This window comes from Chamaea fasciata, unplaced genomic scaffold, assembly GCF_029207755.1.
Source record: "Chamaea fasciata isolate MVZ Bird 193981 ecotype frontalis unplaced genomic scaffold, bChaFas1.0.hap1 SCAF_6, whole genome shotgun sequence".
Classification (NCBI taxonomy): domain Eukaryota; kingdom Metazoa; phylum Chordata; class Aves; order Passeriformes; family Sylviidae; genus Chamaea; species Chamaea fasciata.
Window position 1 is genome coordinate 17,945,939 of NW_027094091.1, and position 25,120 is coordinate 17,971,058.

Genomic DNA, 25,120 nt, shown 5'->3' on the forward strand with positions numbered 1-25,120 from the left:
CAAAGTAATGGATCACTTGCACGCTATTGCCAGCAAGTGTTCAGCACTGACTCTTTACTCTCTATTATTGTGTCTCATGTGATACAAGCGGGTTCATCATTATGTAGCTTTACGCTTCAGATTTACATATTATCCTGTGATGCTTCCTTTAAAAGTCTCTAAAAACATCACATAATTAAGAACTGAGGGAGCAAACAAGTACACATTACTGGGGAACAGGAGGGATTTTAATCTGAAAATTCCCAAAACATTTCTGAGCATTTTCATTTTAAACCAAATGGAAAAAGGCAGTTTTCCAGCTCTTTTGCAGACAAAATAGTGCAAGAAACCTTTCATCTGAGGACTCTGCTGTAGATGCTTAGTCTTTACATATTTTAGCAATGCAGAAAGCAACACCTGCAGATCCTTTAGGAAGTCCTCCACTATTCAGGATGCTCATGTTTTTAGTGACTGACACTACCTTAAACCTAGAGGGGAAACGGCAGGAAATGTGCAAGATCAGCTAAGCGTGGTGTTTGTGTGGCCTGCAGAACAAGTGCCAACTGATAAGTAATGGCTGGGGAGGCAGCAAGATACTGCTCTATTTATCTCCATGAGAACCGACATTTATGTAACAACCACTTTGCCCCTCTAAATCTGTTTGTACGTTTCACCTTAAGGCAACATCCTAAATCTAATCACCCATCCAAGACAAAGACTTTCAAGAGAACACCAGGTCAGAAGATACCTGGAATAAATCCAGCTCTGAGAAAGTTCTGCTGCATACTAAGGAAAAATGAAAGCTGTTCACATGGAGTCTAACTGGACCACTCCAATCCCTAATTCCTCTTAAGGACACGGGTTGCAAATACCTTGATCAAGAAGGCAATGATCTTTTTTTTTATCCTTGCCATGTTGGGCAATACACTATAGCAATATGAATGCAATTAATGCTTTTGAAGCATGTATCTTGTTGAAATTGGATCCCCCTGTCAAGAATGCATCAGAATTCTGCCTTCACCACTCAGTAATAAAAACAGCATTAACTAACAGTTAAAGAGGACAACCCTTCTACTGTAAGACAAAATTAATTAAAAACATTTAAAAAGGCAAACCAAATCCAATCAATATTTCAAAATGCAAAAGCTCCTACATGAATGTACTTTCCTGTAACAGTGAAGGAATTTTGTGTTGGAAGAGCCAAATCATACAGGGAACGTGTGGTATAAAAATACCCAACAGATATTCACACAGTCAGAAGCAGACACATATATCCAAAAAGATACAAAAGAATCCAACGGAGGAAGTAAAAAGATGATGAATATAAAAAAAATGTATAGAGGTTTTAATACGAAAGTAGAAAGCAGAGGCTTTTAAATTTATTTAATAAAAAAAAGTAAAGCCTGAGCTGAAGTCCCTGAAGATTGCAAGACAAGCTTCACAAAAGATACTTCTCAACTTCCAGCCAGCATTTACACAGTAAACACATTTACTTTCATATTTTTCTCTGAAAACCAGCCTGGTTACAGAAAATAAAGCTAAGCTCAGTATCCACACATCTTAACAATAGATGTGACCCAAAGAGTCGGATGAATATTTATTTATTAACAGCAATTCACATCCATTCATGAAGGAGGCACATAGGGGTACTGCTGCACAGTGAATTCTGTGAATCATGATCTGAAGTTGGATTACACACAAAGAATTTCAACAAGCTGCTGTGTAAGCTCAATTTCATAACTTCTATACCTTCGTGTTCCTCTAATGAATTTTTCAAGGACTATAGTGAAAAGTATACAGATCTCAAAATACATACAAGTTTTCAGTAGTAGTAAATTTTTCATTTTCTTCTCAAGGGTTGGGTATTTTCTTATAACCTCTGCTGCACCCTTTGCCACTGTAACTGGCTACAGCCACAGCAGCTGCAGAGCCCTTTAATTCTGCCCTGCCTGTGCTCTGTGCTGGTTACAGCAGGGCAAGAGGCAGCACCAAAACTCCTTTATCAACCCACACAGAAAAAGGCTGAGTCATGGTTGGCTCTTTCTTACACTTTTTTTTTCATCTGGAAATGAAAAATCTGGAAGTCTCGAATTTTCAGGAAATGACAGATTTAAAAAAATACAGGATTACCTATCTGAATGTCTAGTGACATCAGATTGAGAAAAGAATAAGATGGTATTTATTATGTACTGTTATTGAATACATTTAACTTATTTGTGTGCATATTTCAACCACAATGTAGCCAAGACAAAGCAAAGAATTAAATGCTTCTGCAAACGTCACATTCTCTGCTTTCTTCTCAAGAGAAGTAGGATTATAAAAAGAAAATCAAAGCAAAATCTATGCCCAAACTTTCTTTTCAGCAATGAAAACAAACCTCACAAGAGATTCATTTAACTAAAGCCCATTTTCTAAGCAGGGCAATATAAAGTCTGGTAGGCAGAACTTTCACAGGGAATGAAATTTTACCTTCTCAAAAATTAAATATTCACTTCCTGTTGATTAGCTTCTCCCTAGTTCATTCATAGCTTTCTCAAAAAGCAGATGAAAAATATGTCACCTAACAAAAAAACTAGAGGCATTCAAGATCTTTTTTAATAGGATCAAGCATATTAACAGCATTTGGAAGATATTATCATGGTGACAGTGTATGTTATATATGTTATATAAACAATGATGACTAAGTAGGAACATTAACTTCAGATTAAAATCCTGCAATTTGTAATGTGCATTTCTTTCAGTGCTAGAATGAACATGAGGTTTTACCTGCAATATTTTTCCAATGACAAAAAATTCCACATAAGACCAAATAATATTTTTTCACTCTGGATTTAAGACTGACTAGATGAGATACTCTCTGTGTTCTGCTCCTCACCCTAGCCAACAGTCAGCTGCAGAATCCACTGTGGTATTCCCACACTTATTGTTACACATTGCTGTTCTATGGAGCGGAAGCTTTACACGCTCTGCAAACTGGTGACCCATCAGGTGTTGTAGTGCTCTTTTTGACCACTTCAGGATTTGAGTGCACTTGGAAACAAAAGTGCACTCCTGATTTAAAAGGCAAGCAAAAAATCAACAAAACCTCAGGGCTCAACACAACTCACAATCCAGTGTAAAATTCCTTTAAAATATTTAAGATCATCCCCTCTTACTATTTTCCTTAACGCAAATGTATTTTCAGGTAGAGCAGCCTCTATTTCTCCTGTGATCATCTAACTCATTTGACTGAACATCTTAATCTGCTGGAAATAAAAATGTTCAGATAACATTTCCATTTATTTACATGCAATGACAATATTTAACGTACTGCTAGGATCAGTTACTAAAAAAATATGTTAAGCAGAACCTACTCCCAAATCCCACTGAGACATTGTAGCTCAGGCCTTCAGGCAGCAAAAGAAAGGAAGGAAAGAGACAGTTGTTATTGTATAGATCAATACGGTGCAAGAAGTTCCCACTTCCATTTTTTAAAATACGTTTTGCAAACATGAGAAGTGCTGCATTTATTAGTGTAAAAACTTTATGGAACACTAGTTTTGAAAAACAAACCAAAACAAACAAACCCCTACAAGTACCTTGAACCGGTGAGTTTGAGAGACAGGTTTGTAGTAATGTACTAAACTGCATTAGCAAGGTCTTAGACAAACATTTCACCTTCATCTCTTGGAGAATGTGGGGAGGCACAAATGCACTAAGTACACTACACATGTTAGGTGACTTACTGGGGACAAATCCATGAGAACAGATTTAGACCTCTAGTGTTGAAAAGAGTCAAGCAGAACTGAGAAAGCCCAAACAGGCAAGCTGAAGCAGCGACACACCACATCAGCAAAGGTTTGTTAAAAGGGCTCTTCAGCTCTGTCAAATGTTTTCTTCTAGACATACAGGTTAGGTAGAAAAAAACAGAGCCAAAAAACCAAAACCCCAAACCACTTTCCCACTCTTACTAGCACTGATAGGAATCTGTAAACAACAAAGCCTAATGATGCAAACACCACCAACAAAGTAGCATAATTTACAGTGGTTACAGAAGACACAATTAGGTGCAATGGGAAGAAGTAAAAAAGTAAATGTAAATTAAATATTGCACATTTTCCTAACAACGATGTCTATTAGGAAGCAGATTAATCTCCCATTACTTGACTAATTTAAAATCAAATACAATACTTAAGGCACTATAGGGAATAAGCCTGTTCTGGAGAGATGGACTAGAAAATTTAGGACCATTTACATTTCCAATTTCTAGGAGTTTATGATTCTAGAGAAAAGCATTTATAAACAGTTAAAAACAAAGCCCATGGTTACAAAAAATACAAAATTAATAAATAAAATTGGTTGACAAACATAATGACCAATAACCTGTGCATCACTTTATGCAATGTTTAAATAAAATAGTTCACTTTTTTTTTGCCTTGTTTCAATATTTAAACCTTTTTTTGGCACTTTTCATGTTACTTTCAACACATATTTGCCTTAAGAGTTTAAAAAGTCTAGTGATTTTTGCTTTCCACTTAACATTTATTGGACATTTCTAATTTTGCAAATGTGCTGAATAGAACATTCACACAATAACTGTCATTTAAAAAAATTATGGCCAAACTTCTCTTAAATGCAAACATACCCTTGAAAATGAAGTAATGCAAGCTGTTCACTTGAAATTTTACTAACCTGGAAGACTCCACAAGCCAGCGATTTCCAAAGTTCTTAATTTCTTTTCTAGTTCTGCCACTCGATTACCTAGAATTCTGTGGAAGAAGAATAGTTATTATACCAAGGTAACCAAAGCCCAATTACTTATATGACTAGAGTTGAATTTTTAAATTGCTACTTAACTAGTGCAGTAAACCTGTATGCAGTCATCTCTTTTCACTAAAAGCAATGGACAACCTCTCCCAGAGTCAAAAGAAAAATTAAATATATTTGTCTAATCTATACCATGCTTGTAAAAAGGGAAAAGGCCTAGGATATTCAATCTTTGCAGTAAAGAAAAAGAAAAGCAGCAATTTACAGTATTTCTATCTTCTTGCCTGCAAATATCACTTTATTTTCTTAACAGCTAAAAGCCAAAGGTAAAAGCTACACAGACAAAATATGGAAAACTCAGGACAGCATCTAGATTGATTTTGAAGTTCCAAGACACAATTTTTGCTAGTCCTTTATTCAGGGAGTTTTCTCTGTCACCAAGATTGCTTAAAATGGCTAGGTATATTTTTTCCATTACACCTTTTTTTTTTTTTTTTTTTTTTTAGCATTGAACTGCTTTCTACTTTACTAAAAAGCTTCAAGCTCTTTAGTGCCTTTATCACCTACTCAGCATTCACAGTATTTCTCAGGTCGTGTCTTCTTTTGTATCTGACTTCATACACAAATACTATTTGCAGTTAGCTCTCCTGCAGGATTTAACTTTTAGTCTTAATTCTCTCCCCAGATCAAATGAGAGATTTCTATCTTGCAAAGACGGCTCGTTTCTCCAATGAATTTTTGCAAGTGTTTCACAGGCACAGCAAGTCTGCTAGAGTCAAAATCTTTAAATAAATCCCAAACAATACTCACTAGACTGAGAAACCTAGACAAGGCAGCAATTCTAAACATGACAGCAGAGATTATGGACAGCAAGTTTTACTCATCAAATTACAGCAACGGGATAAGTCAGTTAAATTTGAACTGAATGCTGAGAAGCAGCACATCCCACCCCAGCAAGGCAATAGTATCTTCCCGTGCATAGCAGAGCTGTGTAATACTGCACTGAGAACTCCTCAGCAAGGGCTTTATGTGCAGACATTTGAGCACACTGGGAATGTCATTACTGACAAGATGGCAGATTCTGGGAAGGACGTGAAGAATAGCACACCCAGCAAATATCAAAAGGGCTAGAAAAATTGATTAACAAGGACTAAGCATTTTCAAAATCTCTACTGTGAGGTCTTTGCAATGACACAATAAAAGCCTAGAAGTATTTTAAAGATTACAAAAATATCAAGATGAGAGACAGAACGTAAAGCAGAAAGAGAAAGCTTATAACAAACATCAAAGAAAGCACTGAGAGGTACAGGGGTGTGTGTCAACTAAAAAGGACAGTCCATCACATTCAAAAGCAGAGGAGAAAAGACAAAGCAGTTATGTTTGCTCTCCCATTGAAACTCAGTATTTCAGCTGGTTTAAAAGGTTATGATGGATCTACTACTGTCTTCTCCAATTAAAAGCAAAATTATTCAAGTCTAGATTTCACTTTCAGAATGCTTCCATCTGGTATGAGAAACTCAGCCTTAATAACGCTATTTTCATAACCCTGACATCCAGCAATTAGGCTCTGCAGTACAACACAACAGCTGACAGCAAAAGGCACAGAGCAGCTTTCAGGAAACTCCAGCCCTGCACACAGGGAGCCCATTCCCACCTTCCTGCCTAAGGCCTCACCAAGGGTCAGCTAAAGAACATGGAATTCCCTCAGCTTAGAGGGGAACAGAGATACATGAGGCAAGACTTCTTCCATATTGTGTTAGTTCTGGCAGGGAACTGACAAAACAATGTTAATTTGGCTAATGATTGTCACCACAAAGGAGTCAGAAGTTTAGCACTTCTAATCCTCATTATTTTAGTAAGTAGTTCACCAGAGTTACAGGGCAGAAAACAGGGGAAAGGTGCTGCCCTCCCTGCCAGCTAGCCATACCACAGAAGGAAACTGAACCCTCTGTAATAAGTTATTGATACTGCTCCTGTTATTCAACAGCAACACAGTCACTTTTCTCTTGCTTCTCTTAAATTTTATAATTTACTTATCAGCTGTACCACACTATTTCTAATGGTTTTGGAGAGAATAGATCTTGATAATACTTACTGAATCCTCAGAAGAGGCACTGAGGTTTTTTTTCAACCTTTGTTGCAGGTTCTCATATAGAAGGATCATTTTGTGTCTCAGAACAATGCTTGGCAACAGCAGAGGACAATATTTAACCCCACTCCTTTCATTCAGGAAGGGAGCAAAATACATTCAGTGATGAGTACCATTCTAGGTTGCTTAAAAAACCCCATTTTCCCAAGACAGGTATGGGAGAAATAAACCCTAAATAAAGCTGCAAGTTCTTATAGCAATAAATTTTTCAAAGATAAATGCGTCAGCTATTCTGAACACAATGTGGTCTTTCACATTTCTTCCCTTCCCCTGAGACCTCCAGATAATTTGCCACCTCCATACATGCTGTGTGAAGACTGAGCTGTGGTGGCCTGGGTTGGCCGACCTGGGTGTGTATTTTTAAAGGGGCTGCATGGGTTGGTAGCCCACAGTTCAGTAATCTCTTTTTTTATCTCTAGACACAGTGAACCAGATCCTTCAACTGAAACAGAAGGATCATGTCACAGCTATTTCCACTGTTCTCTGGTCCTGTGCCTAATGCAACAGGGGAGTTAGTATAAACCTCCCTCCAGGATAAGGTTTTACAGAAATCTGTTGCTTGTGCAACAGAAGCAATGCTCCCACCTGACTGCAGAAGCCTCTTTCTGGTTCTCTCATTCTTTCCAACATACACAGCCATGATCTGAAGGGAGCTGTAGTGATTTACAGCAAATGAGCTCCCTTCACCTCATTTTAATTTAGATCTTGCTACAGAAGACATACACCCTCATACAGATACCATCACCTAAATGCCTGTAAATAGGTCTGTCACAGTCCCGTATCTGCCTCTACACATCGCATGGAAACATGCGCTCAAGTTACAGACTGACACAATCCTTTTTGTAATTTTGGACATGACTGAACTTGCCCAAGTTAGAGATGTTAAAATTAGTGCAATGTATCTAACCACCACGCTGATCCAGCTTGCACAAGTCCTGGCAATTTCAGGAACAAATTGCACTACAAAGAACATCTAATAAATGGTTTACTGCTGGTAGAATAAAAAAGGATGTTTATCCATTTGCTAAGCAGAGTTAGGACCATTTGGTTTTGCATTTATGTAACTGTTTAATCTTGCAACACGCTACTGCGTAGAGAATTAATTTACAACTGCCTTTTCAAATTAAGCTAATGGGCTTGTGAAGAAAAACACAGGACGTTACTTGCACTTAACATTAGTAGCTACCAACCACCTTGGAAAAACGATCTGTTTTTTTCCCCAACAACTTCTTTTTTCTGAAAACTGGGGATAAAAAAATAAAAGGCTAGATTTAGCCTACTTGTTCCTAGGCACGGCACATACTCCCACAGTTCCTTCCATCTGTGGCAATAATAGTAGTGTGTCTTTTCCAAGAACAAGTGGCCATGCATTTTTTGAACAACAGTTAAGAACAGAAAGTAAACTTCAACAGAACGTCCAAATTCCAATCTAAGCTAAAAAAAAAATCCGTTGTCTTGTCATTGCTTCAGTTATTCAGAAAGCAAATCTGTCATTCTGCTATTGTAAACTTATACAGCCAACTCTCAATCTGCAAGCTACCTACGAGGTCTAGACCTTAGAGTAGGTTAACTGTATGGGGGAAAGTAAGTTCATATGGTCTGAAAAATCTCATTTACTGATAGCAAGAGAATCACTACTAGGTCATTCACTCATCAAATATCAAATGCAGAATTTCCTCAATGAAATGAAACAACCACCCCAAAATCTCATGTTCTTTACCCAATAAATCTCATTTTCTTCAAACAACAATGTGAAAGAATAAATGAAAGAATAAATGTCCTGGGGTGACTTGTTGATGCTTGTATCCCCAATTGTCTGTTCTGTTTATGCTGTATATTAAGTTCTGCACCTTTAAGACTGGTTCCAAGAGCGAAGAGGGGGAAAGCAGCAGTGCAGTTTGTTTGCAGAAACTGCACTTCCTCCTCCACAATCCGCTCCTGGACTGTGTCACCTGCAGCACGGACAGACAGCGGGACAGAGATCTCCTGTGCTTTTAGTCAGTTTTTAGCTAGCTGAGGCAGAGAAGTTCCCTCCTGGACTGTTTTGTTTTTTTTTTTTCTCTTTTTCTTGGGACTGTTTAAACCTGCTCTGGACTGAAAAACCCAGAGAGACACCTGGATCTCACACCTGCAGCCCCCCGGGGCCCAGGATGGCATTTTCCAGTGCCGGAGGGACTGATAAGAGACTGAGCGAGCCAAGCTACACCCACAGAAAGGACTCTCAATTTGCCATCTCTCTTCAGAGTGGCCAGAGGTTTTGTTGTTTCGTATTATTCATTCTTTATGCTTGTGGGCACTTTGTTTGCTAAATAAATAATTTTTTCCACTTTTCTCTGAAAAAGTTCTTTCCTGGACCAGCTGGGGGATGGGCTGTTTGGGTTTGCTTCCTAGACGGATCCCATTCGGGGGTTTTCTCCCAAATTTGCCCTAAACCAGGACAGTCCTTCAAATATGCTTTTTGCACAGCCTGCTACCTTGTGATTTATGCAAAACTTTTTGTCTCTATAATTCTCTCTCTAGCCTCACATCCTGCTCAACTTCCTATTTTAAATGGAGAAATGTCTTCAACCAGAGAATGCTTCTTCTACTAGTACCAGTTTATGAACCTGTCTGTTTAACTTGTGCACTGATCGTACTCTTACATCTAACCTTCCCCAACAGGTGGGCAGTGTCTTTCCCATTTTCACAAGACAGCAGACTTCTAACTTTTTACATGGCAAATAAGTGCCCTCATTTATTTGCATATCAAATAAAGAATGCTTTCCTTTGATGCATTTCCCTTTTTCACATTAAGTTTTTATGTCTTAGGTGTTTCTACATTCCTCCTAGCTCCTTACTAGCTTCTTTAATCCAGCTAAAGTCAAAAGTGACAAAAAGAATGAGGATGTCTTTGTGTCTCTTCACTCAACTTGATCAGGATTTATCTTTCTTTTATTTTCCCCTGAACCATCCTGAACTGAATATAACAGTACAGTTCTGAGAACACTCCTGACCCTGGACTGGTATGGACGGTCACTTCTCTCTAGGATCTGATCTTCTGTTGGCCACAGAATAGTAGTTTTTGCATATATCCAATCTCTACTCTGATGGCTATATGTGACCAGTTGGGCACGCAGACGTAAGAATCATATCTCCTCGTGTGAGTTATCTCAAGACAATCCATACTCAGTAGTTGAAAGCAGAAAGAAGAGTATGAGAAAACAATCATTGCAATGATATTTGAGAGACGCAAGAGACTGCATTTCACCAAAGAGAAATACAAAAGTAAGAACTTTGCAAAAAAAGAAAAAAATATGCAAAATAAATCACTGGGTAGTGATGTAGTATCAGGATGTAAAAGGCAAAGATTGGTTACACCTGGAACAACGAAAGTTCTTCTCTGGATGTTTTCCGTCTGATGTTACATTAGAAATAAGAAGGGAGTAAGCAGGTGTTAGCCCTTCCTTAGCACTGCTCTGTGCAGCAACTCCCCTTGCATCACAGAACTAGAATTGACTGAGCTGCCATCAGTTAGATCTGGGCTACATTTTCACCACTTTAGTCTCCCTTTAGCTGATTAGGCATTTGTTGGCTCCTAAGTATTAAAACTGGCTATTAACTGCTCATCTACTTCTGCTGCCACATCACTCAGAATTATGCAATGGAGTCTGCCTAGTATCTAAGTTATCAATTTTCAAAATGAATCATCCATTCTAGTGTAATACAGTTTACTACAGTACTACTTCTTTTCAGGAAAGATGTCTGGCTGTTGCTGGCATCTGGTCCTGATGTGCTTTTGAGAAGCCTGAATAACCTCTGATTACTAGTAGTGACTCAGGGTTAAAAAAATAAAAAAAAAACCAAAAAACCCCCCAAAAATCCACCAACAAAATAAGAGAGGGGGTGAAATTGAGAACAAAATCAAGGAACACTTCCTAGCTCTGATTTTTATACACTGTATAAGGACAATACTATCAGAATGTCATAAAATCTGTCAAAAATTTTTATATTCTGCCATGATAGGAACTGTACAAGCCACAAAGAATTTTACTGATGAGCAGAACAGCTAAGAGTAAACAAATTCTCCTTTGGAGTTCAGTTCAGATTTTTTAAAAAACCCTTATAGTAGCAATCCAAATGTGTTTATCACCTTCAATTTTTAGCAAAGTAACTACAGAAGCAACAGATATCATCTGTATGACACAGGCCACTGAGCATGTGTCAAATGTTACACTAACCCTTTCAGACTCTTTTCTTGGAGCCACACTTACTAACCCCAGCAGTGCTTATTAGAAAATTCCTGCATTGACAACCAATTACCACATATCTTCTCTCCAGTTCAAGCATGTCCTTCCTCCCAGAAGCTTCTCTTTAGCTGTCCCTACAGACCCTCTGCTAGAAGTCTGCTTTGTGTTATTACAGTTCATAATAACTTGAGCAACAAACCAATCCTTGCCCAGCAGAGGCAGACAGGTCTCTGTCGACCCCAAAATTTAAGATGAAAATGTAATTTTTCTCAAACCACAAATCTGGTCTTTAAAACTAAAGAATCCACCACTCCAGCATGACGATGAATTTTCTGTGAAAATGAATCTTCCTCCCCCATTTCCCTTAATTTTTCCCCAAACTAACTTTCCCATAGCTTGATATTTTACTTAGAAGTCATGCCACCTACTTGTTGGTTTGTCTTTGGTGTTGTATGACCATGTTTTTTTCATGGATGGTTTCCAGTAATGCAGTGGCCAGTGATTTGAGATCTGAAATGGATTGTGGTGTGGCTGGTAGGCTACATCCATGATCCTCCGACAACAACTCTTGGACTATAATGTTAAAAACACAAATGAGTTTTGGCTTCTCATGCACAGAGATGCAACACAAACATTTACTTAGCATCAAGGAACTATTCCAATTACTTAAATGAATACATATATTTTTCCTTCAATTAAAAAAAAAAAAAAGCCAAAAGATCTGTGACTTCTAGCTGGCATAAATATGGTGGCTTTCCAAGTTGGTTGTTATTCACAGCAATAGCCAGAACAACTATAGGCAGACAAATCTTATACTAACTTGATTCTGCTTTTGGAAAATTCTTTGTGTTCAGAAGGATAGAAAATCATTTTTCTACAGGCCTACAAATTGGTAAAAACTGGTCATTAAAACTGAAGCCTCCAAGGAATATTTTATATTAATTTTTAGAACCATTATATCCTTCAGGTTATTTAAGACTAGTGTCACCCATGAACTCTTCCTCTGCAACACAGAGTCTGTACCTTCAAGCCAAATCAGGAACTTCACTAGTATCATTAAAATCTCTTAACTAGAATCCGGCTCTGCTTCTTTACATAAATATATATATATATGTGTATATATATGTACAGGTATGCAAGTATATGGAGAAGAGGAGAAAACACAAGTCAAAACCAGAAAAATGAGTTTCAACTTACCATGACACTTACTACTGATCTCATGTTTGTGTATGAATATACCTACATTTAAACAGTAGGGTGGCAAGGTATACTGTTTGCTACAAATTTTTTTCTCATTCCCTTTCTTTCCTAATCTTGATATTTTCTTTGAAGCAGGGAAAAGAGATTATTCCATTTTGCTACCCATGAAGAAACATGGGACATAAAGATTTCTTGTAGCACATCTGAATGTAAAAGCTTCCACAAACAGTAGCAGAAAACCTGACTTAGTGCCTCTCCTCCACCACCAAGTCTATTTTTCATCGGAATGCGAACTGTGACTGCCATTGTTAGAAGAGCAAAGAGATGAATAAAGAAGTGATTTGTCAGGGTCTAGAGAGTAAAGAAATATTTGATAAAACTAATGGGGGAGAGAATGAATGGCAAAAGAATTAACAAAATAAGAAGCAGTAATCCAGAGGCAAATTTTATACTGTCAAGTCAGCTGAGAAGAGGACAGAATTAGCACATAGTTATAAACAGGGAATGAGAAGAGAGCTTTTGGTTTGGTTTGTAAGGAAAGGGTTACTGAAATTAAGAGGTTAGGTGAAAGGAGTTCAATGAGATATGCAACACCATGCTGCATTTATGCAATACCTTGCTTTGCAGAAAGGACTCCAGTCAGAGCACTGCTACTGGATCTACTATGAGTCTTTGAATTTTTTCGTCTCTCTAGTGCATTCTAGGGAAACAACAAATATCTTATTTAGAAAAACAGCAGCCAGCAAATTCTGTTGAAAGAATCTGGAACTTTGGATTTTGGTCCCAGAGCAACTCTGCAAGGCCTGGACCTTACACACCCATAGTAAACTATGGGGGTGTAACTCTCAAAGATTCTCCAGCCTAAAGTCTTTGTAATGTTACAAAGACTCATCTGTCTCATCATAATCACTTTACTGCAGTCTCTCCCACCCACTCCCCCCAATGTATATTTAAAACTTGCCTATTTTTTAATATTCTGCTGACTGCCAGTGAAGACACTGCAGCATCCTGTAGACAACATCAACTGGAAATCAAACCAGACTTTTCTCAGCATTTCTTTGGATAGGTTTCAAAAAGAAAGTTCCAACTCCTCTATCACAGTTTCTAGAAGCCCTTTTAGTACCAAATACTGACTTTCAGGAATTAGAAGCAGAATGGTCCTGCAACAGAAGTCCAGCTCTTTCCATTCCAGTTCTGTGAAACCCACCAAGATGCTCAGTTCTCACCAATAAACTAACTCGTACTCCAAGAGACCCAAGCTGGAAGCAGGAGCAGACACTGAAATGAAGTTGGTACTTTGAGGAGCTTTGCTCATGCACAGAAAACCATCAGGGCTGTGACTACTTTACAGTGACCTAAATGAAGAAGTCCTATTGCCAATACTAAGATTAGCCTTCTCACGGTCTGACAAGCAGCCCTCCCCTACCACTCCCCAAAATCACTTGCAGAAGGAAATAAGAGTGCATAGCTTCTGGGAAGGGCAAAAATCAGTCCTGAAGGTTTTATGTGAAACAGCATATACCTTAACTCAGGAAAAGAACAATGAAAGCTTAGTAACCATTAAGCTATATGAAGAAATAGCACAGCCACTAGAGAACAGGGAGACAAGATCTTTTTTCTGACGGCAACACAGCTGCAGTCATTCACCCCTGCATGATCTGCTACTTTTCACTGACCAGCCAGCTGGAAGGCTGATCACCTGCCCCCCAGCAGAGCAATGGTTCCCCCACACAACTTTGAAAAGGTATTTCATTAATTTTTCAAATACTCTTAACAGGTATTTCTTTGTACTACCTCAGCAAAGAAGCCTACAAGGAAAAATGAGAAAGTAATATGTATACATACTAATATCGTCAGAATGTCAATGGTGGATTTTTCTTGCAAGAACAAATTTGTTCTTCAAACACATTTAACATGAAAATGAACAGTAGCTTCCATGAACAAAGAAGCACAGTTTAGATGATACACTGAGAGGATCTTACCTTATATTTAGTAATACTAGACTTCAGAAGGTTGACTTCCTCTTGAAGTTGTTTTAATCTCTCTTGAAGATACCTGAAAAAGTAATGTAATCCTTTACTTCATGTTACCTTCAAATACTGCCTCAAGCAGTCTTCTTTACTATTTGGCATGTCCTCTCTTTGAACTACTGAGAGTTCTTTTCCCTCTGCAGTTCTGTGAGGGATGAAATAACAAAATCTTACTGTTCTTGACCCCATAAAATTTTAAGTAGGGAAACAAATTGCATCAGAACAGGACGCTGCCCTCCTGTTAGATTTGTCAAGCACGCTGCACAGCTATTTTGTATTGGTCGTCAGGTTTCTGGGGAAGCAAGCTAAAAGAATATATTTATGTCCAGAGGAAGTTGTCAGGAAGCATTTATGTGTGCCCTCTGTACTTGAAGGTCTGTGAGATGGACACAAGAAGATTTGTATATATGTCAACACAAGACTCAGCTATGCAGAACTTTTGCACTGCAATATCCATCACTTACTTGGCACTTCTCATTAGCAATCACAAAGTAGAAAATTTAACAGTATAGTTGAAAAATGATACACAGTTCAATGAAACAGTACAGTTCTTCCTGATAGAGTTTATGCACTTGGATGAGACAGTTAATTCCAAATAGGAAAATATCTTTTTTATGTATAAAGGGTTTATAAGATATCTTCTTTCATACAGTAACACTGCAGCAGTATTGGGGTTTGTGACAATTTAATTATTTCGCAGAAAAAACTCACATCACTGTCAGGGGAGCAGGGGGCTTAAATTGATACAGAACTCTGTAGGCCATATAAAATGGAAAAAAACCCCTGAAGTTGCTGGGAAGAAGTAATGCCTTTGGTAGTGCACTTGCTTGCCTAAAGCATAAGTTTTTGTAAATGGAAACTGTCTCACAAGTTCTATTTCACTTTAAGGTAATTGTTGACATTAAGGGAGATATCTGCTAAGGCTCTGTCAGTGACTCCTCTCTGTCATCCTTAGTAGAGACCATAAAACATATTATTTTCCCAAGAAACCAGCAAGAGTATCTACATGGGTGATTTCACCAGCAACTTTTGTTGGCAAATCACTCCATGCTGACAAGCTCTCCTGGTGGACAAAAGTATGTCTGTAACTGTTAACTCAGGGTACTCAAAGTCCATTATTCCAATTCAAGATTAGTCCATTACAGCTCACTGGGAGTTTCTGAATACACAAACTTTTAATATTCTTGCTTTTGGTGCCATACAGGGATGGGAATAAAAAGGTCTTCACTTTTCTTCCTTTTCCTTGCTTAGCTTTATTTGGGAGCATCACTGGCATCTCTGTAGCCAAATACAACATTGGTAATTTCCCGTAGCCTAGATTTCTCAATATTATTTAATGCTTAGTTACAGTATAAACAAAACAGGCAAAACCAATTACCAAAATCTCTTAGCTTTCATTCTTGGATATATTTTCTTTAAAGTTTTGTTGTGACTCACTTCCTGATACTCCTATTACAACAACACACTGTTTTTCTAGGGAAACAGTAATGCACTCACCTGTTCTCCATACACAGAGCATCTATGTCAATGATTCGGTTTTCATGTCCTCCTAAGACATGATTCAACTCTTGGTTTAGTCTCTCAGACTTATCTTGGTAAACAGAACGTTCCTCTTTCACATCCTGTAACTCATCCAGTGCAGCCTGAAGATCATACCTCAGAGTCTCAATCTGAGAAGAAAGCAGAGCTGTATCAATATAAGTTTAAACAACAGCTAACATAGGACCCAGCCTGAAAACAGCAACAAGCACATTGAACAGTATTGATTTTGGACAGTCAAAAGTCTTTTCAAAGTTCATAACCCCAGGTGTTTTTACTCAATTTCAGTAATATTTCATTACTGAAATAACTCCAAATTACTCACTTGGAGTTAAGTAACTTTACCAGTTAGATTTTTTTGACAAAATTTCTAGAAAAAATTAAAATGTAACAGCAAAAGAAACCTCAATCCCTAATGTAATTCTGCTCTGCAAACATATTAAGGTGGTTTTATCATAAAATTTCTAGGACTCTAAGAATTCAGTCAACTGAATAAGAACTTGTCAAAAAGCCTGTAAGTGGGAATTTACACTAATGATGGGACTTGAGCAATGAGGTTCCACAGAATAAGAACTGAGAAAGTACAAAATAAGCCAACATGGAGGCAAGAGGATGAGTTTTGCTATTAAGCAAAAGAGTGAAGAAGTACAGTGTGAAAGATCCTCAAGAGCTTCAGACTTCCAAGAAGATGAAACTGAGTGTGAGAAAAGTCTGCAGTGACAGAAGTCTCACACCCTAGAAAACATGGGTAAGTCAGGAAGGACAACAGACCACCATTTAAAAGAGGCTGGTGATGAACAGAAAGAACACAAGCTTGGTAACAGAGTTAGCAGGGAGGATCACGCTGGACAAAGACCAACAACCTTTCCAGTAAGGCACAGTGGTGCTGCAATTGAGGCGAGGCTGAAAAACTAGAAATTGCTGGATCACAGAATGGCTTGTTCAGGTTGGAACTGACATTGGTAGGAATAAGTGTGGGAAAAACTGAGAATGCAGACCTGCAAAACTGACCAGAAATTTATGTATCAGTGTTAGGGAAAAAGTCTGATGCTGCACAGTAAATAGCATTCATACAGACTTGAGGAAGGGGAAATAGGTCTGATGTGAGAATTTTTCAGAAGGGAAGAAGAAATAGCTTGGACACTAACAACACTTCTACAGAAAATTTGATTCAGAGGGTATCTTTAGGAGGTACATCAGCCACTTTACACTGTGTTGAATACTTGTAACAGCCTTCACTAAAGGCTACCTTTCACTGACATTCACTGACAATATTCAATTGTCACAAGTGTTGCTGGACATTAAAAAGAAAAGGAGAATCGATAACCTAAAGAAAAAATTCCTGAGATTAGGAATTCACTCTAACCACTACTTCCAACATCAATCAGGTACCAGCCCTTCAAACAGAACAGAAATTATTTACTTGCTACTACAATAGCTCTGTAAAACATGACACTATATGCCCATTTAACTATTACCTGTTCTCGAGCCTTCTCCAACTGTTGAACAAGGTCCTCCCGTTCATGTGCTGCAAAGTGGCGAGCCCCAACTTCATCATCTCCTAGTCTTTGCTTTGCTATGGTCATTCGAAGGAGCTGCCATGACAAAAACAGAATTTGGTAAGCAAGAGAACATAGCCTGTAGCAGCAGAGTAAATCTGTATTAGAAAGAGTAAAGCTGTCATAGATTTCAGCTCTTCCAGGCCAAACAGCTGGTATTTAAATCAGAGGGAGGCTTCTGAGCTGAGGGTCAAAACCAGTTTTTAGTGAAAAACCCAGTTGAACAGTCAAAGCATCCACAGGGATTGAATCAGACCTTGCAACAACAGTCATCAGAGTACACAAATTATGAAAGACCAAGAAAACAGACATGTGGTCAGTGTTTTTTAGGAGTGACAGGAACTAATTCCACTAAGACTAAAACTAGAGAATTATCAGAAAGCCTTTTCGTAAATATGTAAATATTAAAATTCTCTGCAGCAGAGAAGTCTTCCTAGTTAATAAAAAGGAACAAAGTGGCTTGTCCAGCTTCATTTTACTGACACTACTTAAAACCCCCCCCATGCTAGATCAGTGCAGAATTTGTATTAACAGCTGCTAATACATTTGCTTATGCATTTTCTTTTTAGTCTACTCACAAAAGTTAATTCATGTCAAAAACAAAAAAAATGAGCCAACAACAAAAAGACTCAGCTAAAATGCTCAAGCAGCTAATGAAGTCCTGAGCTTCTGACTGCAGAAAACAGTCTGACTTGAATTAATGCACATTTACATTCAATATCCAAAGCAAAAAGCAACGACCTTTCAAGGACCATGGAGTATTAAATACCAATCTATGAGGCATTCAGCGTGTACAGTTGTTTATACTTAGTACAACTAGGCCTCATCTTTAGGAGCTCCACAGAGACCAGGGAAACTCACCACAACAACCAGCCTGACTTTCCGTGTATCTTTGACTGCACCAAGGAATTAATGCACATCATTATATTGCAGAGTTAGGAAAAAAATCAGTCTTCTGAAGCACAAGATTGTACATTAAAATCTATCTTTGGTATTTATGGGATGCCAGTCACCATAGCTACAATGTGCCAATTAAAATCCTGCTGATGCAAGACAGACTACCAAAATCATCTTCCCTGCTTATTTCAGCTCCAGTTCAGTGCAAGTCACTGAAGCTAGTACAATGTGTGCTGATAAGAAGTTCACTTGTTCAGGGGAAGCTGTGGCTGCAAAAGTAACTGGTTTTGGCAAACTACATTTCACTATCCCCACAGGTAAAGTGCAAACCACTGCACAGTTAGTAAGACTGAGTGGATACTAAGAGATATAACTCCTATTAATTTCTTAATCAAAACAAGACAGTCAAAAAGCCAACTAACTTCATAGCTCTTGGATTTTTTTAAAATGCTAAAGTGCTGATGAACAAAAGGTATAGTCATGTCATGTCATTTAATTCAGACAGATTAATTTAATTTCTAGAATCTCTCTCTAGTAACAAAGACCTCACAAAACAAACGTAATAACATTTTGAGGTTTCAATCTTGTTCAAAAAAACCTGGAAATGGAAAGAAGAATCACACATTATTAATGCCTCCAGTGCCTGCAGCAGAGCAAAACTTCTGTGTAACGCTAGGCACCAGGCTGGGAACTGGACCAAAGCTGTCACTCATGCACTATGACCAACTCTCCTCCAGCCCAGGAGGGGGTGAGGCATAAGATATAACTGCAAGCAATTATAACTTGCAAGGTCAAACAGTCTGTCAATAAAAGGAGAACTCTTTATTCACTACCACTTTTGAGGCAAAAAACCCCAAAACCATGAAGTCTTATGAAAAGAATGCTTCAGAAATCCAAATCCATCCAGTAAAAGCAGCATTATTAACATACACAAAATACAGTAAAATATCAATCCATAAAACAACAGAGTGCTTCTTCCAGACAGTTGGCCAATCAGAGAGTTGACAGGGCAGAACAGGCCAAGTCGTTTAATTCTGCATTGCGAATGTCTCATGAGGCAGCACCACCTGCTATAAAATTCTTCCCTGAAAATGCTGTGACCCAAAGAGACATTGTTATGCCAGAGGTTTAAGGGTTTATTTTATATATTAGTGCTTTGTTATAAACTTTATACACTTGCCCTCTAGCTGCTGTATTTTTGTTTCTATCATTCAGAAATCACTGAGGAAAAGACCACTCAACTTCATTTAGGTTAACACTACCCCTCAGGATTCAGTGAACAGCATTCACCACTGAATGGATTTAAATTAACGGCCCCTTACCAGAGAAAACCCATTTGTCAAGAACCCATAAATTGTGAACCAAAACAATCCACTGCTGTAAGCACTCTCTTTTTATTTTAATATCACAGCTTTTTCTTACATCACTTTCAGCTAAGATAATTATTTACAAAGTAGCAACACTGTATGAGCCCCACATAAAACCGGCAGCACTGGCATAGCTGCTGTGCAGGCTAGGATTCCATAGACAATGCCTGCACCAAAGTTCGACGCTCCTGATTATCAATAAAACATACAGAAGGAAAAGAGAAACAAGCACAACCAATCCTTTTCATGGAAGGCATCATGTTTAGCTACATTCACAGCAATTGTCTTTACCATGTTATCTTACAAAATCTTAAAATGCAGAGCAGAACTTGCAAATATGCTACCTGAAGTCTCAGTTCTGCCAAAACACACATGCCCCATTTAACACTTCTCTCTGTTGCTGCATGAATGATTGTCTGCCTGGCAATAAGGAACTGACAGCAAGACCACAGCCATTGTTCCCCATGCACCTTCCTCTCTCTCTTGGCAGCTTACAAAAGCAATTCTTTGTGTGGGTAGGGGTTCAGGTAAAGGCAACTGAATCATCTTGTCTTGCAGAAGTCTCCAGTTTCTGTTAAGCTTTCTGTTTTTACTCTTTCACACGAGAGAATTATATTTTTTAACTATCTCCTTCTATGTTTTAGTAATTGTTTCTGAGCACTGCTGCCAAAACATCAGGAAAAAAATTTGCAAGTAAGTACCATAAAGATAGAAGAGTTTTCATGTGTCAGAACTTGTGAGATTGTGATCAATCATAAAAATAAATAGCCTTAGATATCTGTCGCTGAAATTCTGCAGTCTTCAAACTGCAGCAACAAATCCTTCCAGAGACTGGCTGAAGTTTTATTATATGTGCCAACAAAATTCTACTTGAAATGAGAGGAAAAAATTATTCCAGTTAAACCAAATGCAAGAAATTTTTTATTGCCTGATGACGTGTTTAACATGATTTCAACAAGTAAAATATCTCCGTTTTCTAGATAATCCAAGTGACTGTATCCTACTTAGAACAAACATTTAAGTGGTGAAAAACAAGTCAAGCCATCAAAACATTTCTTTATCAATAGAGCTAATGTGTGTTATTTAAAGAGGTTTTTTTTTTCTTTTTTAGTCCTGCAAAGCTCTTGCCACTCAGTGACAAAGCCGGCATGAGTCACCCCTGCTCAGACACAGGCAGAATTGTTCATCCATAAGCAGCTTCACTTGCTGCAAAAGCAGCTGTTTGTTCATCTCTTGCCAGAAGTAAGGCTGACGTAGACCAGCTGGGCAGGATGCCCTCCCTCACTTTGGAAAAAGCAGTGAGAAGAATGCAGGGGAAAAATGTAAGAACAAGCAAATTATAGTTTTTTTGGGTTTTGTATATACCGTGCATTATCTGGACTCCAGTGCCTGAGGTAGCCCAGCTGCCAGTACAGAACTGATGAGCAGAAGAGAATGGCTTTGTGAGCAAGCTCAGAATTTTATCACTGAAGCTTGTAGGGAGAGAAATCTGACACAGGAGGAGAGTGTTAAATCCCTCAGAGATGGCAATGCTTTTTTAGGCACTTTGAAAACCAGCAACCTGACTCTAAAATAAGCTCTATTTCTCATTTACTAGGAAAATGAAGAATGGGTTCCAAAAATGAAAATCCTTGTCTCAATTAATCCGTGTCTGATGCAGCTCTTTCCTCCCACTCTTTATTTAGTGATGCACTACTTTGCACCTTTCAGAGAAAGGCACACTGGGCAGAATAACTCCTTTTGTACTTTTCCATTCATTTTGAGGATCATGAATTTAAATTCATGCTGAGAATACAGATGTCATGAAGATAACTAGCTAATATCAAGTTAACCCACAAAAGTGAACCTAAACACCTCCAGATCAGGCACAAAGAAACAGGGTCTGTGTTACCAAGATCATATATTGTCACAAGGAACTACAACGAGTACATAACCTTGATATTCAAATGTGTTGTAGCTTTTCCTACCTTTGTTTTCTGTTTGTACTTACAAACCCTTGCTATCTGTTCAGGACTGGCTTGGGAAAGGCTGTCTGGCATAATATTGGTACTGGAGAAGGAAAAGGCACTGACTTCTACACTGCAATACAGTTCAAACAATAACATGCAAATGAAAATAAACAATGGGAAACCTGGTCTTTGAAGAGTTGAGCAAGTTATGCTAAATGCTATGCATACCACAAATTCCAGTTTCACTTGACCCTTTCCCAGGATTTTGTGACAAACAGTGAAAAAAACTGCATTATCACAATATACTTATGCTTAAAAGAAAATAAGTAAAATAAACTTAAGTGGAAAGAAACAAACCCCATCTGAATAATTAAAACCATGTCATTTTTATTCAAATTTTAAAATCCCATAATTTTAAAACTGTAGTTGAGGGAGGGAAGCTATCTTTGTTTGTTTCAATTTTTTACTTTGTTAACCACCTCAACTCTCCAATTCAACTTCTCACTAGTTTGATCTCTGAATGTACTTTTGCATAAAGCTCCAGCTGTGAATGTTACACACATTTGGCTTGAGTTGAAATATTTCAATTAATGGAGACAACAGGAGTTTGATTAATACCAAATGGCAGATTTTGAGCAATGTTCCATATAACTTGCTAAATTTAGCAATGAAATAAATTGGTTATGTAAGGGTAATGGAATGAGGGCTTAACAGAAAGCTCACTATACATGTTTCTGATCAACTACTCCATATTTTTTTAAAGGAAAAATTATGCTCCTCTGGCATCTACTAACATTTTTCATTTCAGTACAAAAACCTGGAAATTATCACATGAAGAACACATGCTTATCTGTACTTACTTGTATGAGAAAATACCAATAATAAAATTGTTTTTTTTTTTTTAAAAAAGAAAGAAACATAGAAAGTCTGAGAGCATAAAAGCAAGGCTAAGTATAAAATACATAGTTAAGGACAACAGAGCAAAAACAGCATGCAAAAATACATAATAAGGTGCACTTACTGGTATCCTTTAAGGCTTCTGTAGTTTTACCATTCTAAGCACTTTTGTAATTAAAGTATTCTAGAAGTTCTGTAACCCATTATTTTATTTGTTTTCCTAAGAAGTAAATGCAAAACTCTAGCCCAGTTTACACATTCTATGCCATTTACTGGCAGTTTGTAATACCTTATTGTCCCCTTGTACTTCTCCCAATCTCTGCTGAAGCTCTCCAATCTCTTCTCCAAGATGTTTATTTCGATCTTGAGCCTCACTCAGTAGTTGAGCAAGATTTGCCTAGAAAAGGAGTAAATATCAGTCAGGAGTCACTGTCTGTGGAGAGAAGTGTAAGTAGTGCTTGAAAAGAAACTCCTGAATAACTCCTTATCTGCCAACAATCTTTACTTTTATTGTTGGTGGTACCCAGACTTCATGCTTCATTAGAGAGATAACAAGAAAAGCCACCTAGGTTCCTTTATCTTTCATAGTAGAAAATACATACAGCATGAGTGCATACAGACTCCCTGAACAGCACACAAATCCCAAACAAGACAAAGTGAAAACATCTACACTAGTTCCAGTATTGTGGCTGGTGGGAAGAATTAAATACAGAATACTCCAACAATATTTATAAAAACCTGCCAAAATAATAGTTTTAAACTTGCATATAATTAGACAAAAGGCAGCGCTGATAAAGAATTATCTTACAATTCAAGTCCTTAATAGCGTTTAGAGCCGATTTCCAGCCAGTAAAGAGGGTGTCAGCCAAAGTCCCTGCCCCTGTATGGAACCATACCATGGATATCTACTATTGCAAAACTTCAAACATGACCTGATTTTTGTGGTTAAGTATCACCTAGATTCTGGAAAAATAGAGGGAAAAGCTGGAGTTTAAAACCCAGCCACTCCCTTCCCCACCCAATAATCCAAGTTAAAAGTAGTCATTCACATTAACCTACTAAGTTAGCAGGGCAAGCAGTCTGGTCTATGATCTTACAATTAAATTCCACCAGCTTGATCACTAACCAAGAAATAAATGCAATCTCCTGTTTTCATACAAATGCTATCTGAAAATGTGCAAATACTACAGGTAAATCTATTCCATTTTTACCCTAAAAATGTCTCATGAATGCACAAACATTGACTCAACACAGGAAAAGCCGACCAATGACAGCTTTTCTAAGTGAGTTAGAATCATAGTGGCTAAGGTGCAGCCTTTCGAGATATTGCCTATGGACAGCTCGCTGTGTCATCCATTGCCATAAATCTCAAGAATATGAAAAGAAATGAAAAAAAATTTTTGATCATCTAAGCATGGCTTAGTAAAGCCTCATGAGTCAGTATCTCTGAGCCACCCTTACACATACTCCCTGGATTTGAGGCCAATGCATTAACTGACTGTAATTCATCAAGTGACTGTTCCTAGTTCTCTCTCGGTATTTTAGGTTTAGTTTTAGATTCCCTACTTGCTGTGCTTCTCTTTCAACTCCCCCATTTCTCTATTCTGACATCTCTCTTTTTCAATCTGACTCTTTTACCCAGTGATTCTACTACCACTTGAGTCTTTTAGGATGTTTTCATGAATTTTATCTTTACAACTCATACACTGTCAAATCAACAAGGTATCTGATAGCCATCACTGCAATCCTGCTCCTTGTTCACTAACAACTGCTATTTCTACTTGTCCTGCTTTACATTTAAGAGAGCTATTAAGAAGAATGTATGCATGTGAATAGTAACATGAACATAGCTATGCATGCATATGACCATTTGTAGGACTATTAAGCTACCATCAGGTGGAACTTTTGTACATTACTATTGAAGAAGATAACTCCAAATTCCAATTGGTCTAAATTAGCAATAGCTTCAAACTTTTAAACAGGAAAAATAACTCGAGAAACTGACAATATCCTACTTGATGAACAAGAAGCCTAACTCACTGTTACAGCTTCTGTACTACTGATGCTTTCTGATGCTTGAAACCAAAAGTTCAAAAGAAAGTAAGGCAAATTTCACACAGTTTTTAAAGAGATTAAAACCTTTTTTAAACTACCAACAAACCTGAAGACTGGAATAAATAATTTGGAGGAAGAGTGTAATAGCAAAAGAACCCCTATAAATGGCCAATTTATAGGCAAGACAGGACTAAAATTTAGCTGCTTCTAATTTTATTTTCAAGATAACAACCATTCAAGCAATGCAAAAGATTCCTCATGTATTCTTTACATGAGGACAGATTTTTTTCCTACATCTTAAACAAATAGTGCAATAGTCATCCACAGGATGAATTAATCAAGGAGCTTCATAACGTGTTCAATCAATAGTTTTGAGAACTACTTCTTAATGGCCATTTAAAAGAAAGAAAACAAAGAACCCACGTTTGCAGGAAATCGTATTTAAACTGAAGTATCTATGGCTACTGCTTAGATGAAATTTTTTATTTTTTTAAACAAAGTTGACTTTCAATAAAGCCTGAGTTAGT

General features: G+C 37.7%; 1 protein-coding gene across 4 annotated transcripts in view; it reads right to left on the reverse strand.

Moving 5' to 3' along the window:
- CCDC149 (coiled-coil domain containing 149) overlaps positions 1-25,120 on the reverse strand; it is a 52,070-nt gene that overhangs the window by 9,091 nt on the left and 17,859 nt on the right. For all 4 annotated transcript variants that reach the window (XM_066185554.1, XM_066185553.1, XM_066185552.1 and 1 more), the window contains exons 4-10: positions 22,828-22,935; positions 17,348-17,464; positions 15,828-16,000; positions 14,283-14,355; positions 12,916-13,000; positions 11,529-11,673; positions 4,651-4,727 (exon numbers count right to left, since the gene is read on the reverse strand). In XM_066185554.1, coding sequence (XP_066041651.1) covers positions 4,651-4,727; positions 11,529-11,673; positions 12,916-13,000; positions 14,283-14,355; positions 15,828-16,000; positions 17,348-17,464; positions 22,828-22,935 — 778 coding nt within the window. The remainder of the gene's footprint in view (positions 1-4,650; positions 4,728-11,528; positions 11,674-12,915; positions 13,001-14,282; positions 14,356-15,827; positions 16,001-17,347; positions 17,465-22,827; positions 22,936-25,120) is intronic.